The sequence below is a fragment of the Centropristis striata genome, chromosome 8 (assembly GCF_030273125.1).
Source record: "Centropristis striata isolate RG_2023a ecotype Rhode Island chromosome 8, C.striata_1.0, whole genome shotgun sequence".
Lineage (NCBI taxonomy): Eukaryota > Metazoa > Chordata > Actinopteri > Perciformes > Serranidae > Centropristis > Centropristis striata.
In genome coordinates, this window is record NC_081524.1 from 26062452 (window position 1) to 26082355 (window position 19904).

Below are 19904 nucleotides of genomic sequence, written 5' to 3' on the forward strand. Positions count from 1 at the left end.
ACGCCATTTTGGATGGAGGAGGTGGAGGTGACCATATATAATTCCTTACCGGATAAACGGTTAATGTCAACAGTCATAAACTTTCATAAAGACTTTCCATGTTCATGAAAGGTGTCATGTCATAGTCATTATTGCATCATGTCAGTCTTACACACACCTTTTCAAATGAAGCGTTACCCATATTGTTTCTTTTTAGGTCCGTGCAGACAGTGTAGCCTATATCTGACGGACGACAACAACAGGGGCACACTCCCAGGGCCAGAGGGTGTGTTCAGGACTACAGATGTCCAAAGTGGTGGCCACTATGAAATAAATGGGGACTAGACTGCTACTGAAAGCTCTCAAAACCCTGTGCCCTTTGCATTTCACTGCCCAACCAGTGGCAGTGATCCCGGTCCTTCAACTGAACTAGAGATGATGCAAAGGTAAATACATTTACACAGAAAATTTTACTTTACCACTATTACCTGTTACATTTTGTGTTTGCTTGTCTATAATGCATGCAAGTATAAGATGTGCTCCATAAATGGTCTTAAATGTTTTGTTTATATTTATACCCAGGAATGTCTTAATAGAGGTCGTTGACGGGAAACCTGAAACAAGGAAAACTGTGACTGTCAAGTTTTCTGAGTTTGAGTTATGTCATTTATGTCTGATTGTTTTCTTTGACATATAGAGACAGTAGTGTGTTATATTGTTTAATAGAGGTTTTTATTTGCTGTGATTTTTAATTAATTTTTGTTCAGTTCAATAAAGATGATGTAAAAGTCACCTGAGTGTTTGATCTCTTAAGTGGTATAACCTAATGTACAAAGTACATTCACCTTATCAATGTGTCTGACAGCATTTTTTCTAGTACAAGTAAAATGTTACAAATGATACATTATAGTAGCATTATAAATCAGGATAGATAAAGTTATTACATTTAATAAAATAAACAATGAAACCATATTTTACTAGAATACACGAACAGCAAAAAACTCGACATTAGGTTTCAAAAGAATGCAAACTATTTTGGCATAATGAAAATGGAAATGACAACAGCTTTTTTTTTTTTTTTTTAAGTTTCCCAGAGTCTCTCTGGACCAAAGATGATGCAAAGGTAAATACAAGTACATTGAAAATTTTACTTTATCACTATTACCTGTTACATTTTGTGTTTGCTTGTCTATAATGCCTGTAAGTATAAGATGGGCTTCAAAAATGGTCTTAAATGTTTTGTTTATATTTATACTCAGGAATGTCTTAATAGCAGAGGTCATTGACGGGAAACCTGACTGTCAAGTTTTCTGAGTTTGAGTCCTCGGTGGGCAGTATCAGCGACAAGGTGGCTGAGGCCCTGGGCACAGATGAGACGATTATGTTAATTGACAGCCATGGAAATGAGATCATAGACTGTGATGGAACCAGAGGTATAGATCCAACCATTCCTATTATCATTTAATGTTGTCAGTAACATGTTGGTGTTATTTTAATGTCTCCTTTATAGAAATTCACTATCTCTTCGAATTGGGTCCTTTTGATAATGTTGAGATATTATCAACTTTTAAGTGTTTAAGCCTTGTGTTCTTTATAATGGTCACTTGATTTGTATAGCACCAAATTACAATATACAGTGTTTCCCCTAGTTTGACAGCTATGGAGAGGGTGTCCATATATTTTAATGTACTGTATATTTCATATTCAAAACAATTGCTGTGTGTTGTTAATAGACACTACTCCTATAACACCATTACATTACAGGATCTGCATTCTGGAAGCAGCATGCACGGAAACTCTATGCCATGCCAGAAGAAGATCTCCAGAGGCTACGCAGGAGTAAAAGACGGACAGAGAACTCTCTGAGGTCGTTGACCAAATAAAGGAGGATGTAGTTGCATCCCAGGGTCTCCAGGAGGTCTCCAGGACCCTGAAAGACTTTTGTGCACACCAACCGCCACCCAACAGTGTGACTCAGTGACGATCAGGCTGCAGCTGTGAAAGCTGCCTTTGCCAGCATCATCTGTGGAGGTACAGTGTGTAATATGATAGAATGAATTACTTTTCATGAAAGTTTACACAAAAATACTCTGTATACCCTGTTTATATTTCCTTAAACTAGAAAAGATAAAATACTCATTAAGGGGCTCTGTTAAAAGGTTTTTTGTGCTGTGGAATCCCTTCATCAATCATGTCAAAGATATAATTGTGCTACATGTAACTTAAATGATCTAACCTAATGTATACTGCTTAACTTAACTCCAGCTCTGTGGTATGAATATCTGCACCACTACTTGTCACTGCTGCCTGGATATGTCTTGTGTGTGTTTTTTAAATTTTTTAATTTTTTTTTAACTTTTTTTAAATATTTTTTTTGTGTGGGTGTGTTAGCTCGATCTCTGTTTGTTTGTTTTGTTTTTTTATTTGTTTTGTTTCTTTTTGTTTTGTTTGGGGCGGGGTGATGTGGGAAGGGGGAAGGGTTGGGGTTTTTTCTTTTTGCTGTCATACATTTCATATTTATGCCTTTCTTGTTAGCACTGGTTGTCATTGAGTATATCAACAATGTGCTGTACATTATTTTGAAAATAACAATAAACAAATTATAAAAAAAAAAAATTACTCATAATGTTCCCAGTGAAACATGTCACAAATGTTTTAATGCAGACTACCAGCTATGGTTACATATCATATATTGTTGGATTCAGGTCAATCATATCTTAGCAAAAAAAACCCTGATTGGTGTCTCTGGGACGATCACAGCCAAAGTAAAGGAATTTATTCATCATCGATCTTCACGTTAAATTTCCTCTTATTGCACTTTCATGTTTGTAATAATAATGTATTTCCTCAGTACATCAAGATATTCAGTCAGTTTTTTTCCCCAGACCCCCTGGCCACTGTCTCACACAATTTGAGATGAATCAGATTTTGCAAAATGAGATTACATACACATATACAGATATGCAAACTTTTTTTTTAATTTACAGTGTGTGCCACAATACATGTCAATTTATACACTTTCACAGTAAAATATTTTTCTACAAGAATTCACTTCATATACAGTAGACCTTAAAGAATATGAAAAACATTATTGTGCTTTTTTGGTGCCTTCCCACTAGCCCGCTGCAGGATAAGGAAAAGAGGGATTGGAAGGAATCGCTGGCTAAGGTCATCCATGCATACAACTGCACAAAAAATGAGAGGACAGCTACCCTCCTTATGATCTCATCTTTGGGCGCTCTACACGCCTACCAATCGACCTCAGTAGTAGTATGTCATAGGTGATTTTGAATACAGCCTGTATCTATGCATTGTATTGCAATGGTTTGTGTTGCTGGCAGTGTAGCCTCTAAGCTAGAAACTCTGTTTAGTGAGAAAGAAGCAGAGGGAACTGTAAACAAAAGGACAAGCTATCAAAAAGGTAACAAACCACTAGTTTACACATTTACACAAGTCATTTGATGAATGTTTTAGTTTTGAAATGACATTTTTTAATTAGATTTCCCATTTACGTTTGATATTTGATAAGTTTTGTTTGATTATATTGACACACTGCAAATTATTTGGTTCTTACCAGGATAAAAAAAAACTTTTTTTAAGAGTTAGAGTTTTAAGAGTTAGTTTCTTATTTTAAGTGTTCAACATGCCTTTTTCTAGATTTAATAATCTTAATTCAAGAAATCTTGTCAAGTGAAATTATCTGTTCATGCAGCAAGATAATTTCCCTCAGATTTAGTGTTTTTATCTTGTTTTTAGACGCCCCTTTTTTGTAGTGCACAAATGTGAATCCATAACAGGCTCTTGTCCTGTCTCACCTCGGGACACACAGGAAAGAGACAGGAAGTTCTTACCAAGGACAATTTATCCAATGAACATGAAGAGGTGATGGGATTAAGTTTTTTCAGACAAACCTGTATTAGGGTAATGATCTAATGTAGCTGCATGTCAGCTAGGAATGCTTACAAGTAGCTCAGCGTTAAGTACAGCACAATGGGACACCTGCCTAATATGGAACAAAAAAAAGCCACTGCACTTTTATGTAACTGGGGGTTTGCTTGGAGATTCCAAAACACAAAGAACAGGAATTTGTTCATTTCACCATGCTGCTTTGTTCCGGCTGAACCCCAGTGTGCATTCTTGGAGCGGGATCAATAGATTGAGTGTAATTCTGGTGCCTGTCAGCAAAAAAAGAATTAATTTGTCAGCTGTCTTGGCATTGTGTCAGGAAATGTTTGACTGTGTGACCCTGGGGCCCAGTAGGAGTGTGATATGAAGGCAGGGTTTATAAATGTCCAGGCACCAGTACAGGTCACAGTCTGCCTGCCTGCCTGAGGAGACTGTCACACAGCTCCAGCAGAGACAAGGTAAGACAAAAGGTTTTACTTTGAAAATGTGAGTGTGATTTACTGTACTGCAAGTTGATGTGTTGATTTGGGTTTTTCAAGATCTGATTAGGAGTTTACTTATGTTTTTACACATAAATGACAAATGGTGGACTTCAAAAGTAGATTTGTTTGTACTGTAGCTGCAAGTTTTAAACAAAAATATAATTGTCATATATTCTTGTAAACTGAATATCTTTGGGATATATACAAAAAAAGACACTTGAAGATGTCGCATTGGTCTGTGAGGTAGTGATACATTTTTCTTTCTTTTTTTAAAAATTTTTCTTTTTACATTTTACTAACAATGAAGATACGGTAACACTTATAACTTATAACCATCATTTATAAATGGTAAACAGATAGTTTGTTAATGTTTAATCATCATTTATAAACCGTATATAGGCCATTTAGAACTGTAAATACATAACTTTATTAATGTTTAACTAACTAAATCATTCAAAAATGGCTAATAGATGGTATTTTAATGTAAGTTTATAGTTGCTTTACCATTAACAAACAATTTAATTATAATTAAAAGTTTAGTAATATTTTAGTTTGTTTTTTTATATTTTAGTTGCACTCATTTTAACATCTTTAACACCATGTTAAGTATGTTCATGATTTTGCAATGATTCATATACCTTTAAGAAATTGGTTAAAACATTTAAAGGTTAAATATGTATAGCACTTTGTAAATGGTTAATAATTGATCTATAAACCATCTATAAACATTGGTTGGTTGGTTATTGTAAAGTGTTACCGAAGATACGTGTGAGTTGCAGTAATAATTTAGACTATTATGCAGGTTAGGGAGATCAAATTGACAGACAAGTTCACATGAATTTTTGTGGCTAGTAATTTCTCAGGTGGTCTGGGTTGCATCATGATCTTAATATTTCTAAAATCTGGTCTACAGCCTTAGATGTGTGTACTGGACTGGTTCAATAATACACTTTCTTACTCTCCCAACAGATGAATCTTCCCGTTTTGCCCTCCATACTGTTGCTCATTTCTACTGTCCATGCCTTCCAGTATACGGAGCTTGCTCAGTACATTGACAACCATCAAGAAGAATATGTGGAGGTACAATATAATTACTTCTTTTTCCTTGAACAATACTTTTATTTTTGAAACTCCTAGTTTCCAATTTACAGTTTCTAATTCAAGTTATAGTCATGGAATTTACACCGCAGAAATTGTATATTCTATAGAGCAACCAAATATAATGTCAACTTAAGACAGTTAATGTCAAATAATTTTATGTTTAGCCAGTAACTAAAAATAAATTATTACTTTTAATTCAGAACAATCTTTGGCATACGTTAATGTCACTCTGAAATCTTGATGGTTATTCGTCACTCTGAGTAATAAGCATGCTGTAGCTACACTTTAAATGTCAGCACCACAGCAAGACAGTAAACCACAGCCGGATTTAATCTGTTACACCAGACATAAAACCATCCACTGTACAATAACAGCAGGAACAGTAGAGGGGTTACGCTTCATACGTTGAAGCTCTACATTGTGTAGAGCCTACTTTTGTCTACTTTAAACATGCCACAAACAAATGACAACCACTTCAAACCTGCTGCAAACATGTGACGGACACTTAAAATTACACTGCAAACACATCACGACTGCCTTTAACCCTCTATGGTACGGTGTTGCCCTCAGACAACATACCTATATTTGGCCTGTCATATTTCTACAATGCAAGTTTTTGAGCGATGCGATACTTTAAAAAAAGAGGGAAGAGTATAGGGAACCAATAGCAATGCTTATCTTTGTCCCATGATTTCCAGGAGGTCATATTGAAACACTTCTTTGCAGACTTTTCCAAGGAAGGAGAAACAAGGAAAGGGAACAGCTTTGCCATTTTGCGCAACAAAACAGCTCTCAAAACATCATTTCCTGGCTCAAATCGTCAAAACGCCCCCCCCCCCCCCAAAAAAAAAAAAAAAAAAAAATCTGGTTATGTTTATTAAGTTTATTTCAAGACAAAAAACACTCCAAACATTTTTTTCCTAACTGGCATCACAATACATACCATAGAGGGATAAAGATGCTGCAAATACGTCACAACCACTTTAAACAAGCTGCAAACAGGCAATGACTGCTGCTCTAAACATGCTGCAAACATGGTGGCCAATTTAAACACACAGCAAGCTGGCGACTACCGCTGCTTTAAGCATGCTGAAAAAAAACATGATTACAGTTTTAAACATGCAGCATACACGTCAAGACACCTTTAAATATTGTGAAAAAAATGTCACAAGTGCTTTAAGCAAGCTGCAAACATCAACACACAACTGACGACTGTCAGATTTGCCAATACTGTTATATTATTATGTAAGTTATGTTGAAACAATCTTATCACAGAAATGGGCGCCGGAAGAAAGGAGGATGGCTCAAGGCTTGGTTCTCAGATAAATTGTGCCATTGTCTGCAAAAATGTGTTTTGAGAAGTGACTTAAAAGAATTCACTGAGTCAGCGAGCCTTAGGTCCTCAGGCAGGGTGTTCCAGAGGCGAGGGGCCCTGATGGCAAACGCTGTATCACCTTTAGTTTAGAGCCTGGACTTTGGAACAGCCAGAATGGACCCGCCCGAGGACCAAAGGCTGCAGGCTGGCTCTTAAAGGGTCAACGTCGCTGAAATGTAACTTGGAGCCAGCCTCTGACGTGCTTTAAAAGTGATCAGTAAAATCTTAAAAATAAATTCTAAAACGAACAGGGAGCCATTGAAGAGAAGCTAAAATCGGAGTAATGTGCTGTCGTCTGTTAAAACCTGTAAGAAGGTCAAGGTCTCTGTGACCTCACATCTGTCCCATACTTGTGAACACCTCAATGGAATTTCTTCTTTGCCCATTAGACAATTTAAAGGATTGTCTGTTGTCATAGCCACATGAATCTGGACAGTATATAAACTGCAACTTGGGTGATTGGTGGAGGCATACAACCTCAAGGCGATAAATTCTAGTTAAAGGGAGTTTTTCTTCATCTAACTCAAGGTTCTGAGAAAACAGTGCATTGTATGCAGCACAGACTATGTGATATTGGGCTATATAAATAAAACTGACGTGACTTTTAGAGTGCATTGTACAGCTTAATTAAAAAACATCATTCACCGACCACTTTATTAGCTAGCAAGGTGTACCTAATAAAGTGGCAGTGTGTTCTTCTGCTGCTGTAGCCAATCTGCTTCAAGGTTGGACGTGTTGTCATTCAGAGATGCTCCTCTACATAGCATGTTTGTAACGAATCAGTCTGGCCATTCTCCTCTGACATCAACAAGGCATCACTGGATATTTTCTCTTTTTCGGACCATTCTCTGTAAACCCTGGAGGTGGTTGTGTGTGAAAATCCCAGTAGATCAGCAGTTTGTGAAATACTCAGACCAACAAGATTGCCACATTCAAAGCAGAGACTTGTGGTTCATGGCTGGTGAGGCAGGTTCCGTTTCATATCTCATATCAGCATTCTTTACACATACAAACTGTAGCCAATGTGACACACATTTCATTTAAAAAACGTTGCCATGGTCTTACCATACTTATAAATGAAAAATGAAAAGTCCATGCTTCTGAACAAAACCTTTTTTGTTTTCCTTGTCTTCTTTCAGTTTTAAAACTGTCTCTGTCTCAGTGGACATTGTAGGATAAATCCATAGATAAATCTACATTGAAAATATATGTAACCTAGGTACACAGGTGAAATATCAGATCATGGGAAAGGAAAACTTCTTGGACAAAAGTCAGCATAGCGTATCCTAAGCGGATGCTCTGGTTGATACGATAACATCAGAATAGGAACTCAATCTCCCAAGTGTACTCACATATCAAATGATTGTCATAACAGTAAAGTACAGGACATTAAAACCTTAGTTACAAAGAAATAATGACGTACGAACAGAAGTGAAATAGCCAAGACAAGGCGTTGTCAGGTCAGAGTTGTTCTGAATGTTGGATGTGTTGCCATCTGTTTTTAATATCTGCCAATTAAAATCCCGCACAGGGCTGTTATTCGAATTCATCTGGTCGTCAAGTGTTTTTCTTTAAAGATTTTCTACAACAACATCACTGTCACTTACTCTGCAACTGCGGAGTAGCATGAGAATCTAGTACCATGAGGCAAGAAGACTGCCTGCCTCACCTAGTGCCTCTTCACTGCTGATGTAAAGTGTTTGAAACATTTGATTGGCGACATACAGAGAGACAGTAACATGCTCTCATTTGTGAGTTTGTGAGGGATTGCGAAATACAAGGTGAGGCTCAGCTTGCTGCTGCCTCACCGTGCCTCTCTTTCCCGTATTTGAATGGGGAATTTTTTTAAACAATCAAAATTGGTTAAGTTGAATGAAAAATGTGTTTATAGTTCAAACGATTTGATAAATATAACCATTTAATCTATTTGTAAATTATACACTTTACTTTTTCCTCCTCCTGACCGCAAGTCACTGGTTTAAAGTAACTTAAATCACCTTTCTTCCCCAGCTCCTCTTCACCATGTCTACATACCTAAATGCATTGAGTTGCTGCCATTTGATTGGCAGATTAGATATTTGTGTTAATGAGCAGTTCAACAGGTGTACATGACACAGTAGAGTGAAGTCTACTCATAAAAGTTGATTTCCATCATGATAACTTTTCTGTCATTTTTATTTTAAAGGAAACCTTTTTTCTATTGTCTTTACAAAAGGCTGTAAACTGTGTTTACAACATCATTATTTTTTTTATATAATTATTGCTGTTTGAACAGAAAACATTTTTCACAAGATTGCATACAGCATAACTGACTTTTGTTGGTTATGGCTGTTGGACATAACATTATTGGTGATAAAGATATGTATGGAAATAGATCTTACATAAGTGTATTAGAGCAGATTTCTTTAAATAATTTGTAACTTAGGTCGATCACAATCATCGAGCCAGGAAGAGAAGTGTTTGATAAGTTGGATACACTGTAATAAATTATTCTGAAGTAATTTCATTTTACTTAATATATTTGATAAAATGTATTAAATATAAAGGCCTCCTTGATTTTGAGGCAGTTGTTTAAGTAACTTTAATATAAAAATGTTTGAGATAGAATCTACTTATTTTGACCACATTAAATATAATCTTTATGTGTATGTAATTCTAAATCAAGAGAATTTTGAATTAATCCAACACAATAGAATTAGTCTGTTTTTAATTGACAGGCACTTCCTGTTAAGTTGTTATTAACTCAACTTGTAACATAGTTAGATTTAATTAATAATATTGTGTGCAATCTGTTGGCTCAATTTTATTGAGTAGCTATTATTTATCTTTTTTTACAGTGTATCTTGACTGATCAGGAAAGCAAAGCTCATCTTAGCCAAAGGTGGCATAATTCCAAGCACCTTTTCATGAACAGCAAACATCTTTATAGCCTTGTTTCTCGCTTGTGGTTTTATCTTGGAGTCCTGGATTTAAAAGAGATAATTTTAGTCAATGGACACTCGTAGTGTGCAGCAATAGAGAAAAAACAAAATGGGGTATTTTTGTTGGCCAACATGGAAGTAGCATCACTATGGGGTCTATTGAGAATTCGCCTTTTCTGTGGCAAACATGTTTCTGATGCTTACACATTTTGTTCAGCAGGATAATCTTCACAAATGAACACAGCTTTAATGATGTTTGATGCGTTAATGCAGCCGGCAAAAGTATAAAGCTAACGTTATGCTATAGCGGATTACACCACGGTTGCATGACCTGAACGTCACAGCCGTTATGCTTCAGACGATCATTGAACAACAAAATGCAAACATCTTTTCAGCTTGTGTTAACCACAGACCTTATTTCAGGCATCTAACCAAAAACCCATTCAAATTCCTCATGGCGCTAAAATGATAACTTACATCCAGGTTTAAGATCTCTTCTGTGGCGTGTCATGTAATATATTTAACAAGATGGCAGAAGGATTAAGGCCAATAATGATAAATATTGTGTCTGGATGTGTGTGCTTTAGACTCTGGCGGACTGGGTTGCAATTGAAAGCGACTCCAGCAACATCTTGAAGAGACCAAATCTGCACCGCATGATGGAGGTGACGGCTCAGAAGCTGAGGCTGATGGGAGGGACTGTAGAGCTGGTGGACATCGGAGAACAAGAAGTCAGTGACAGAGCCGTCCCTTGCTGCCTTTCATAAATGCTGCAATACTGAGATATTTGAGCTTTGGATATAATCATCACACATATTTCAAACAGAGTCTGGCTCACCAGAGAGGGTGGATGTGGCACACACGCTTCTAAACAGGCAGTGGAGTCTCAGTACTAAATCTACCTCTTCTCATTATTGACTGACACACATGACAGCTGCTTCCCAAACTCATTACACATACAGGTACATCTAAAAAAATTAGAATATCATGAAAAGGTTCAATATTTTTTGTCAATCATTTCAGAAAGTGAAACTCATACATTATATAGATTCATTACACATAGAGTGAAATATTTCACGCCTGTATTTCTTGTAATTTTGATGATTCTGGCTTAGAGAAAATGAAAACACAAAACTCAGTGTCTCAGAAAATTAGAATATTGTGAAAAAGTTCAATATGTGAGTCCTGGGTCAGTTTTCTGAAGTCCACAGTCAACATAGCAGCCATCTACCAGGACATTTTAGAGCTGATTCAACAAGCTCTTTGGAGATGCTGGTTTCATTTTCCAGCAGGACTTGGCACCTGCCCACACTGGCAAAGGTACCAAAAGCTGGTGCAGTGACCATGGTGTTACTGGGCTGGACTGGCCAGCAAACTGGGCTGACCTGAACCCCATAGGAGTCTATGGGCTGTTGTCAAGAGGAAGGAGAGAGACACCAGACGCAGATGACCTGAAGGACGATATCAGAGCAACATGGTGCCGTAGGCTGATCTCCTCCATGCCACCAAGTATTAATGCAGTAATTCATGGAAAAGGAGCCCAACCAAGTATTGAGTGTATAGAAGTTAAGATACTTTTCAGAAGCCTGATATTTGTGTTTAAAATATCCCTTTTTAATTGATCTTATGTAATATTTAAATTTTCTGAGACACTGAGTTTTGTGTTTTCATTATCTGTAAGCCATAATCATCAAAATTACAAGAAATCCAGGCTTGACATATTTCACTCTATGTGTAATGAAGCTATATAATATACAAGATTTACTTTCTGAAATAATTGCCAAAAAATATTGAACTTTTTCAGGATATTCACATTTTTTGAGATGTTCCTGTATATTATGTTAGAGGTCAAATATCCTCAACTTCTCTCCCGTAATGCTGACCAATCACAGTATGAGTTGTTACTGCAGTATGTTGTCTTAGTGAAGGATAAAAAACAACAACTGATGACCCTTTAATATTATTTTTATATTATTATATTATTATTATTATTATTATATTATTATAAACATTGTGACTAAAAGTTGACTTAATGACTTTGAGCTGGCATAGACTAAAACCACTGAAAATCACTCAAATGTGACTAAAACATGCATTTTCATTCTTGGACTAAATCTAAAATAGCTGCCAAAATTAAATCTGGTCAAACACTTGTTTACTTTTACTTGATGTGTTAATAGTTAGTATTAGCCTTGAGAAGAAACAGAATACTGCGATCATTTAATATTTATGACTTGACCTGGAAAAACAGCCTTTACTTTAACAGTGGTGGAATGTAACTAAGTACATTTACTCAGCTACTGTTAATACAGTTTTGAGTATTTCCATTCCAATACCCTTTAACTGCACTACATTTATCTGACAGCTTTAATTACTTTACAGATGTAGATGATTAAAACTAAATATACTCAAATAATAAATAATGATGTATTATGACATTTTTAGATTAAACTTCAGAGCTCCACCTTTCCCAGCTGACGTCACATTAATGCATAAATAAATCATAAATATGATCTATGATTCTGCAGTACGAGTCATCTGCTTTTACTTTTGGTACATCAGGTACATTTTAATACTTATGAATGCAGGACTTTTACACTGCAGTGCTACTCTTAGTGTCTCCTCTTCTTCATTAGCACCTGCTGTCCTTGAAAAAATCAGAATGAAAATGAGGGACACTACAGCAGCTGGTGTTAACTCTCCTTTAATGTGTGCAGCTTCCTGATGGCCAGACGCTGGCCCTGCCCAAAGTGGTGACGGCTCAGTTTGGCAATGACTCAAACAAACACACAGTGTGTGTCTACGGCCACGTTGACGTCCAGCCAGCAAAGCTAGAGGACGGCTGGGCAACAGACCCCTACAACCTGACGGACATCAACGGTAACAGCCCTTAGGCTCCTTAGTCACCGTTATCAGCTCATGCTATTGGGCCTCATGCAAGAAGAACAGAATTGTTCTTAAATCATGCAGATTCTCACAAATGCATATTTACATTACATTACATTATATTTCATTACTTTGACCCATAAGAACCCACGGTGACACGGGTGTAACAAACATTTTAAGTCTTCTAGAATCTCCCATATTCAGCTTTATGCTTCACCTTAACTCATTAACTTGTTCTGACTATATTTCCTAAACAAATTAAAGTCACAATTTTGATAAATGTTGTGGAGATGCAAAAGAAAAAGGCAAATGTGTGTCTCTGTAAGCAGAAAATGTGTCTAGTTTTTATTTTATTTTAAAATGAATATTATAAACATAAATGCCATAAAAGCCCATTGTAACATATATATGTCACATCACAGATCTTTGACATTTAGGGGTAGTATTTTTTTTTTTTTTTTTTTTTAAACATCAGAAATGTGTTCTATGCGGTCCACTTATAGAACATGTCCTTTAAGGACAACTGGGTCTGGGTTCTAATGGGTTAAAGCAATGTTGAGTCTGAAAATCATGCACACAGGTACATCTCAAAAAATTAGAATATTGTGAAAAACTTCAATATTTTTTGTCAATTATTTCAGAAAGTGAAACTCACATTAAATAGATTCATTACGTGTAGAGTGAAATATTTCAAGCCTGTTTTTCTTGTAATTTTGATGATTCTGGCTTAGAGAGACCACCAAACAGTGAAAATCAGCAAGCCAACAAAACTAAATTACAAACTTTTAAAAATATTATTTAACAAGCAACTATCCCACAATCAATTTCACATTCAGTACTTAAGATGGATTCAGGTCTAAAGCACACTAGCTGGGAGCTCTCCATCTGCTCTCCAGAGAAATCATCCAATGATTCTTGTGCCTGTAGGTAACATGTATGGAAGAGGAGCATCGGACAACAAGGCCCCAGTTTTAGCCTGGATCCATGCAGTAGAGGCTTACCAGGCCCTCAACATGGTAAGAGACGACTGTTATAATGGGTAGTTTTGAATGTGACAGATAAAAGAATCAAATGTGTGAGTGAGTGTAAGCTGGAGAGGCAGCGTGACCTTAACTGAGAGCACAGGACAGATTAGAAAACGTATTTGTGCATCATCTTTGTCTGAAGTAAGTTGAAATATAAAGAATTGAAACAGAGGGAGGCACTTAAGAAGAACGGCTCATCTCTAAGGCTCAGACCACTGTTTTTGACTCTCTTCACCCCTTGCATGCTGAGTTCCAGCTGCTTCATTCAGGGTGAAGGTTTAGTCTCCCTAAATATAGCACCAGTATGTACAGGTTCTCTTTTATCACATCTGCTATTGCTGCTCTTAACAAGCAATGATGTCAGGACATTATGCTTCTTATAATCCTATTCGATTTAACAGTGAGCAATATTTGGAAATATGTTGTGTGCACTATTGCACTCATGTGTATGCTTGTACTTGTATTTTTCTTATACTACTGTCTGTAAACCAACCCATAGAAAAAATGAGTTGTTCATGTGTTGCTTAATCTCGCTTCTATAGACCATGATCTCAATTATGTCTCAATTCCTTTTCTTCTTCAAAATAACTGAGACATAATTGAGATCAGGGGCATACAACTATGGGATCTCCTCAGTTTATACCATTTCTCAAGTATTGCTCAAATGGTTTTCTCAACTCAACCTCCTTTGTTTTAGTAATCTGAAACTAATCTCAAGAGATGAGATTGAGCAACACATGAGCAACTCATTTTTCCTAGGGGAAATGACCCCTCTGGGACATTAAAGTTTTACCTTACCTTACCTTACCTTACCTTATCTTACTTTACCCTACCTTAACTTTTAGTTGAGTAAAATACTCATCTTCCATACTTCCGATGAGATTCTCCTCCTACCATCCCGACTCCTGTTGTTGTCTCTTCCTGCCACACAGATCTAATGGAGTAGCACTGTCTTCCTCTCTGTCCACCAGGAGCTGCCAGTAAATGTGAAGTTTGTCATTGAGGGTATGGAGGAGACGGGCTCCAATGGCCTGGACGCCATGATTCTGGCCCAGAGAGACACCTTCTTCTCTGACGTGGATTACATCATCATCTCAGACTGCGGCTGGCTCAGCAGACGGCCGGCCCTCACCTACGGCACCAGAGGAAACTGCTACTTCTTTGCTGAGGTTAGGTTTATTGATACACACTGAAACACTGTTTCAAACATTTATTTTCAAGTAAGCTGTGTCATGGTGTGTTTGCAGGTTGAAGGACCAAAACAGGACTTACATTCTGGAGTTTATGGGGGCACTGTGATTGAACCAATGACTGACCTCATTGGAATTCTTGGTGAGTGTAGCTTACATTGATTGATTGATTCGTTTATTGATTCATTCATTCATTCACTCAGTCATTCACAGTAAGATAAGACACTGGAACATGATAGTCAGATAGAAGTAAGGTGTCAACAATATGCCAGGTCACCGACTTGCATTATCTCTTAAAGAAGGGACCCTTGATCAGAATAGCAGCATAAACTAGTTGAAGGATTAAGCTAGCAGTGTTTTTTAGATTTCTTAGTGGGAAAAAATACAAATAAATCAACTGGTTTCTAACTTTGTTGTCTTAGACACACTGATCAGCCCCAGTGGTAAGATCCTGATTCCTGGGATCAGGGAGGCTGTGGCTCCCCTCTCTGATGAGGAATGGAAAATGTATCAGGACATCCAGTTTGACATTGAAAGCTTTAAGAATAAAACTGGTGTTAACCAGCTCATGTACAGCAATAAGGTAAGAGTGAAATCTTAAAAACAATTTACTTTAAGGTGAATCGGAGACAACAAGATGAGCGACTGACATATTATGTTTTCTGTAGGTGGATTTGTTAGCCCACATGTGGCGCTACCCCACTGTCACCATCCATGGCATTGAAGGGGCCTTTTCTGACCCGGGCACAAAGACGGTCATCCCTGCTAAGGTCATCGCTAAGTTCTCTATTAGACAAGTTCCCGACATGGACCCAGCCATGGTCAAGAAACAGGTAAAACAAGTTGTGAAAGCTCTGCTTGTAAAAATAGTTAAATCATGTCTATTTTCAGAACAGTTCTCATAAAGTAACTCTTCTGTTATCTTGTTGGTTTGATGCTTCAGGTAACAGACTATCTTCACTCAGTGTTTGCAAAGCGGAAGAGTCCCAATAAGCTGAAAGTCACGATGGTGATCGGTGCCAAGCCTTGGCTGGCTGACACTAAGCATCCTTTATATGAGGCTGGGAAGGCTGCTGTCAAGAGAGGTACTGATAGTATGCATTTTTGTTGTGGTTTGATGAATGATTAATCTACACATCACATTCAGTTCTGTCATGCTTCAGAATGAATGACAAGGTTACAGAGACTGAAACGTATTTTTATACTCGTGGCAAGGTGCCGGTTATTCTGGTACATTGAAGGTTGTCTAACTTTGTGCTTAAATGGTACAGACCCTGTTTCCATTTAGCAGTAACATGTGGTCTGAGTGATCTAAACACAAGTGGATGGCTCTAAATACAGTAAAAAAAAAGCCACTGCCAGGACACACTGAGGATGCATTAAGATCAGATGTCAAAAACCACATTCGGATGTGGTTCAGGCTGCATGTGTCCACATTCAGGAAGTAGTGAGAACGGGTATGTGACTCTTGTCCACATTAGGGACCACCTACTCAACTGCTGCCCCCTGCCGATCGATCTGTGTATTTTTTTAATGATGAATTAATTACTAGGTTTGATATTAGCCAAAACATTATTTAAACACAAAACACATTTAAAAACACAAGATTACTGTGAAAACTAACCTCTTTGGGGGGTGCTAAGACATAAAACATTGAACTCCTTGACATTATCCATACAGTATAATCTCAGTTGATTCCATCACCTCACCTTAAACACACTACTAACTGGTGTTTACTGTAAAATGTAACTCTGAAAACAGCTATTATTTATGGCTTCTGCCTTGTAGAATCTCCATCCATTTTCAGCCGCTTATCCGGGGCCGGGTCGCAGAGGCAACAGGCAGGGCATTCCAGACGTCCCTCTCCCCAGCCACAACGTCCAGATCCTCCTGGGGGACCCGAGGCGTTCCCAGGCCAGGAGAGAGATATAATCCCTCCACTGTGTTCTTGGTCTTCCTAGAGCCTCCTACCAGTTAGAACACCTCTAATGGGAGGCGCCCAGGAGGCATCCTGGCCAGATGCCCAAACCACCTCACCTTTTGACTCCGAACTCCCTCCGAGTGTCTGAGCTCCTCACCCTATCTCTAAGGCTGAGCCCACCCACCCTATGGAGGAAACTAATTTCAGCCGCTTGTAGCCTCAATCTCATTCTTTCGGTCACTTCCCCAAGGTCATGACCATAAGTGAGGCCCGCATAACTGCTGACGCTGCACCAAACCGCCTGTCCATCTTATGCTCCGTTCTACCCTGACTTGTGAACAAGACCCCAAGATACTTTAACTCTCAAGCACTGTGTACTAGAGGTACACAGTGCTGTTAAAACGCATTATTTTGCTTCACTTCTCTACTGATGACAGTTCTCCATGTTAACGACCTGTCAATCAAAGGTGACCACCAAATCATAAACTTCTTTTTCATCTATTTTCTTCTATATTGGACCATCATTTGCACAATTAACATCATGTTGTCTTGAGACTAGCGATTGAGATAATAATGTTGCCACAAGAAGTTAATAATTTAATTTAAGTTAATATTTGTGTTACTACTGTCGATTACCTCCAAGTCGAGCTGCCTATCGATGTTTATGAACTGGGGCATCATCATCATCATAGTTTTGACAAAGAAATCTCTCATATTTTTCCATACCCATCAGCTAAATACCTCTTCTTTTCTTCCCACAAATTCAAAGCCCTGTGACCCTGTGGTCATTGTGACCATAAAACAATCTTTATGTGGGACTCACAAGGCTAATGTTAAGTGCAACCAGAGGTAAATTTAATACATGCATGCTTCTCTCCTGGCTTAAACATTTCTTTCACACACTGATTATATCTTAGTTTCAGCAGTGACTTTAGACTTTACTTTAATGGTATAACTTGTCTTGCATTAGGCTGCATCACTGACCTTTTGACCTCATGTTAGCAATGTAGCTTGAGCCAGGGCTCTGAGGAAACAAGCTGCCACAGGAGGTACATTGGTGTCTATTACACAGTGATATAAAATACCCCATCCTCTCCAGTTTTTCAGATGGATCCTGATCTGATACGTGAGGGCGGGACCATCCCAATAGCCAGAAACTTCCAGGACGTGACAGGAAAAAGCATCATCATGATGCCCATCGGCGGCTTTGATGATGGGATGCACTCCCAGAAAGAGAAAATTAGCAGGTTTGGCTCTACTGGTTCTACAATGATTTTCTTTTCATTTCTATTTCTTTATTAAAGAAGTTTTATGTTAAATATGTGTTTAGATGAGGCCAAGCTGCAGGAGAGAAACTTTAATCTGAACCTAAGAAGATTTTTGTCTTTAACAGTTCAGCCTTCAACTGTTTTCTTCCTTTAATTTTCTTCTCCCAGGTACAACTATATTGAGGGAACCAAGTTATTCATCTCCTTCCTGCATGAAGTATCCCAGATTAAGAAGACCAGTGTGTGATGTTTCACTGCTACAGTGAGCTCTCATCGACACAAGCCTGTTTTTTTTCACTGTGCCTTCATCTTTCTTTTACCTATCTTGTTGTCAGACAGTACTGTAAGTGTGAGGGTGTTTGTGTCATGTAGTAAAAGTTATACAATGCAACAACTGTGTAGTTTATTTCTTGACGAAAGAGTCAAAATATTCCTTTATGATTGTTAAAGTCACAAAAAGACAAAGACACAGATATTGTTATTTCAGTGATGAGATGTTTATCACAACATTTCCTGAGGTAATGTAGTTGACCATCAACATTGTTAATAAAAGTTTTGCAAGACATCTCACAAAGGGATGTAGTGTTAAATGTAGCATTTGGAAAGAGAAGGGTGTGACCAGGCAGAATCACACCAGGACACTGTGGTTATGTGGTGTGCACCTTTGTAACCATCAGGCTTGTTTCTCCAATCAACAGTACTGTTTCTTGAATTGTGCACCAGTCTGTCTTATTCTTTATACTGCAAGATGCTGACAACTTTTTACAGTCAGCATCAAGCATCTGTGAGGCATCATGCAGCAACATTATCTCATATTTTCTCTTAATTTTTCTGAAGAGAGAAGTCAAAGAGAAGTCAACTCAAGATGCACCAAACATTTTTCACCATCCAAATGTGCTCTTACCCAGGTGTTTTGAATGAGGAATCCTACTTAATCATATTTTTTATTAGCATAGGTAACAACCATACATTCTATATATAGGGGCAGGTGTTGTGCCATGTGCAAATAGTCTGGCATATGATCAAGAGTTGGTTAGATGGCACCGACAAAAGGCTGTAAGAAGTATCAACATACTGTAACATAAACTTCAACAAAGTAAAGAGGATTTTCCAGAGCATTAAAGGTGTTACATGAAAATAAAAAACAGCTAAAACATAAAATAATCGAATATATAATTAGAATAGATTACCTATTTATAATTTATAATAAACTAATTTGACTATGATATTCATGCATTTATATTCCTGATGACTATGAGAATGAGATGGTCTTTTCTTTGTGAGAGTGCTCTTATTTAGACTACTAACAAATTATACTAAATTAATACTAACAAAAGTAAGAGGAGATGTGTTAGTACACGGTCGCCCATAAAGTTGGAATCATTTTGTTTTCAGACACGATCCTCTGTAAATTGTGGTTCCATTTTTATTGTGATGTGTTTGAAAGAGATTGATTAATAAAAATATACACTTTATCTGTCAACAGTAAATGACATTGTCACAATCATTTCATGGTAAGAACTTTATGGACGACCACGTTTATTGATGCCTGCATAAAGCAAAATGTGTCATGCCATTGTTCTTAAAATTAAACTAAACTAAATGTATTAAGTCTAAATAGAATATGTTTGCAATTAAAATGATGGCCCATTGAAGATGACTAAAATACTTACTAAACAGCTTTGGACACAAATAATACAACGACACAATATCCACTTCCTTTAATTGCCACAGCATACAGACGGCAGCTGTAGATCATTGCAAGAGTCACGCCAACCTCCATTTATTCTGACCTGCTGTGTTAGAATTGAGACGTCACTGTTTTGTTGTAGAGGTGTTATACACGGCAG

General features: G+C 37.5%; 1 protein-coding gene across 2 annotated transcripts; it reads left to right on the forward strand.

Moving 5' to 3' along the window:
- The first annotated feature begins 4206 nt into the window (after positions 1 to 4206).
- On the forward strand, positions 4207 to 19170 carry cndp1 (carnosine dipeptidase 1). 2 transcript variants are annotated; one of them, XM_059339844.1, is made up of 12 exons: positions 4207 to 4343; positions 5337 to 5447; positions 10352 to 10495; positions 12482 to 12644; positions 13578 to 13666; positions 14647 to 14844; positions 14923 to 15007; positions 15288 to 15448; positions 15534 to 15698; positions 15809 to 15950; positions 17886 to 18033; positions 18223 to 19170. In XM_059339844.1, exons 2-12 carry the CDS (start codon positions 5337 to 5339, stop codon positions 18299 to 18301), a joined length of 1485 nt encoding a protein of 494 aa, XP_059195827.1. In that variant the 5' UTR covers positions 4207 to 4343; the 3' UTR covers positions 18302 to 19170. The 2 variants fall into 2 exon arrangements, with proteins under 2 accessions (XP_059195827.1, XP_059195828.1); XM_059339845.1 differs by having other exon boundaries at positions 4268 to 4326; positions 5327 to 5447.
- The last annotated feature ends 734 nt before the right edge of the window (positions 19171 to 19904 follow it).

Coding starts and splice junctions, on each gene's coding strand:
- cndp1 (XM_059339845.1), top strand. CDS start 4,268: ATGTCCAGGCACCAGTACAGGTCACAGTCTGCCTGCCTGCCTGAGGAG. Junction 5,448..10,351: donor ATCAAGAAGAATATGTGGAG/GTACAATATAAT, acceptor TGTGTGCTTTAG/ACTCTGGCGGACTGGGTTGC. Junction 15,008..15,287: donor TGACCTCATTGGAATTCTTG/GTGAGTGTAGCT, acceptor TTGTTGTCTTAG/ACACACTGATCAGCCCCAGT.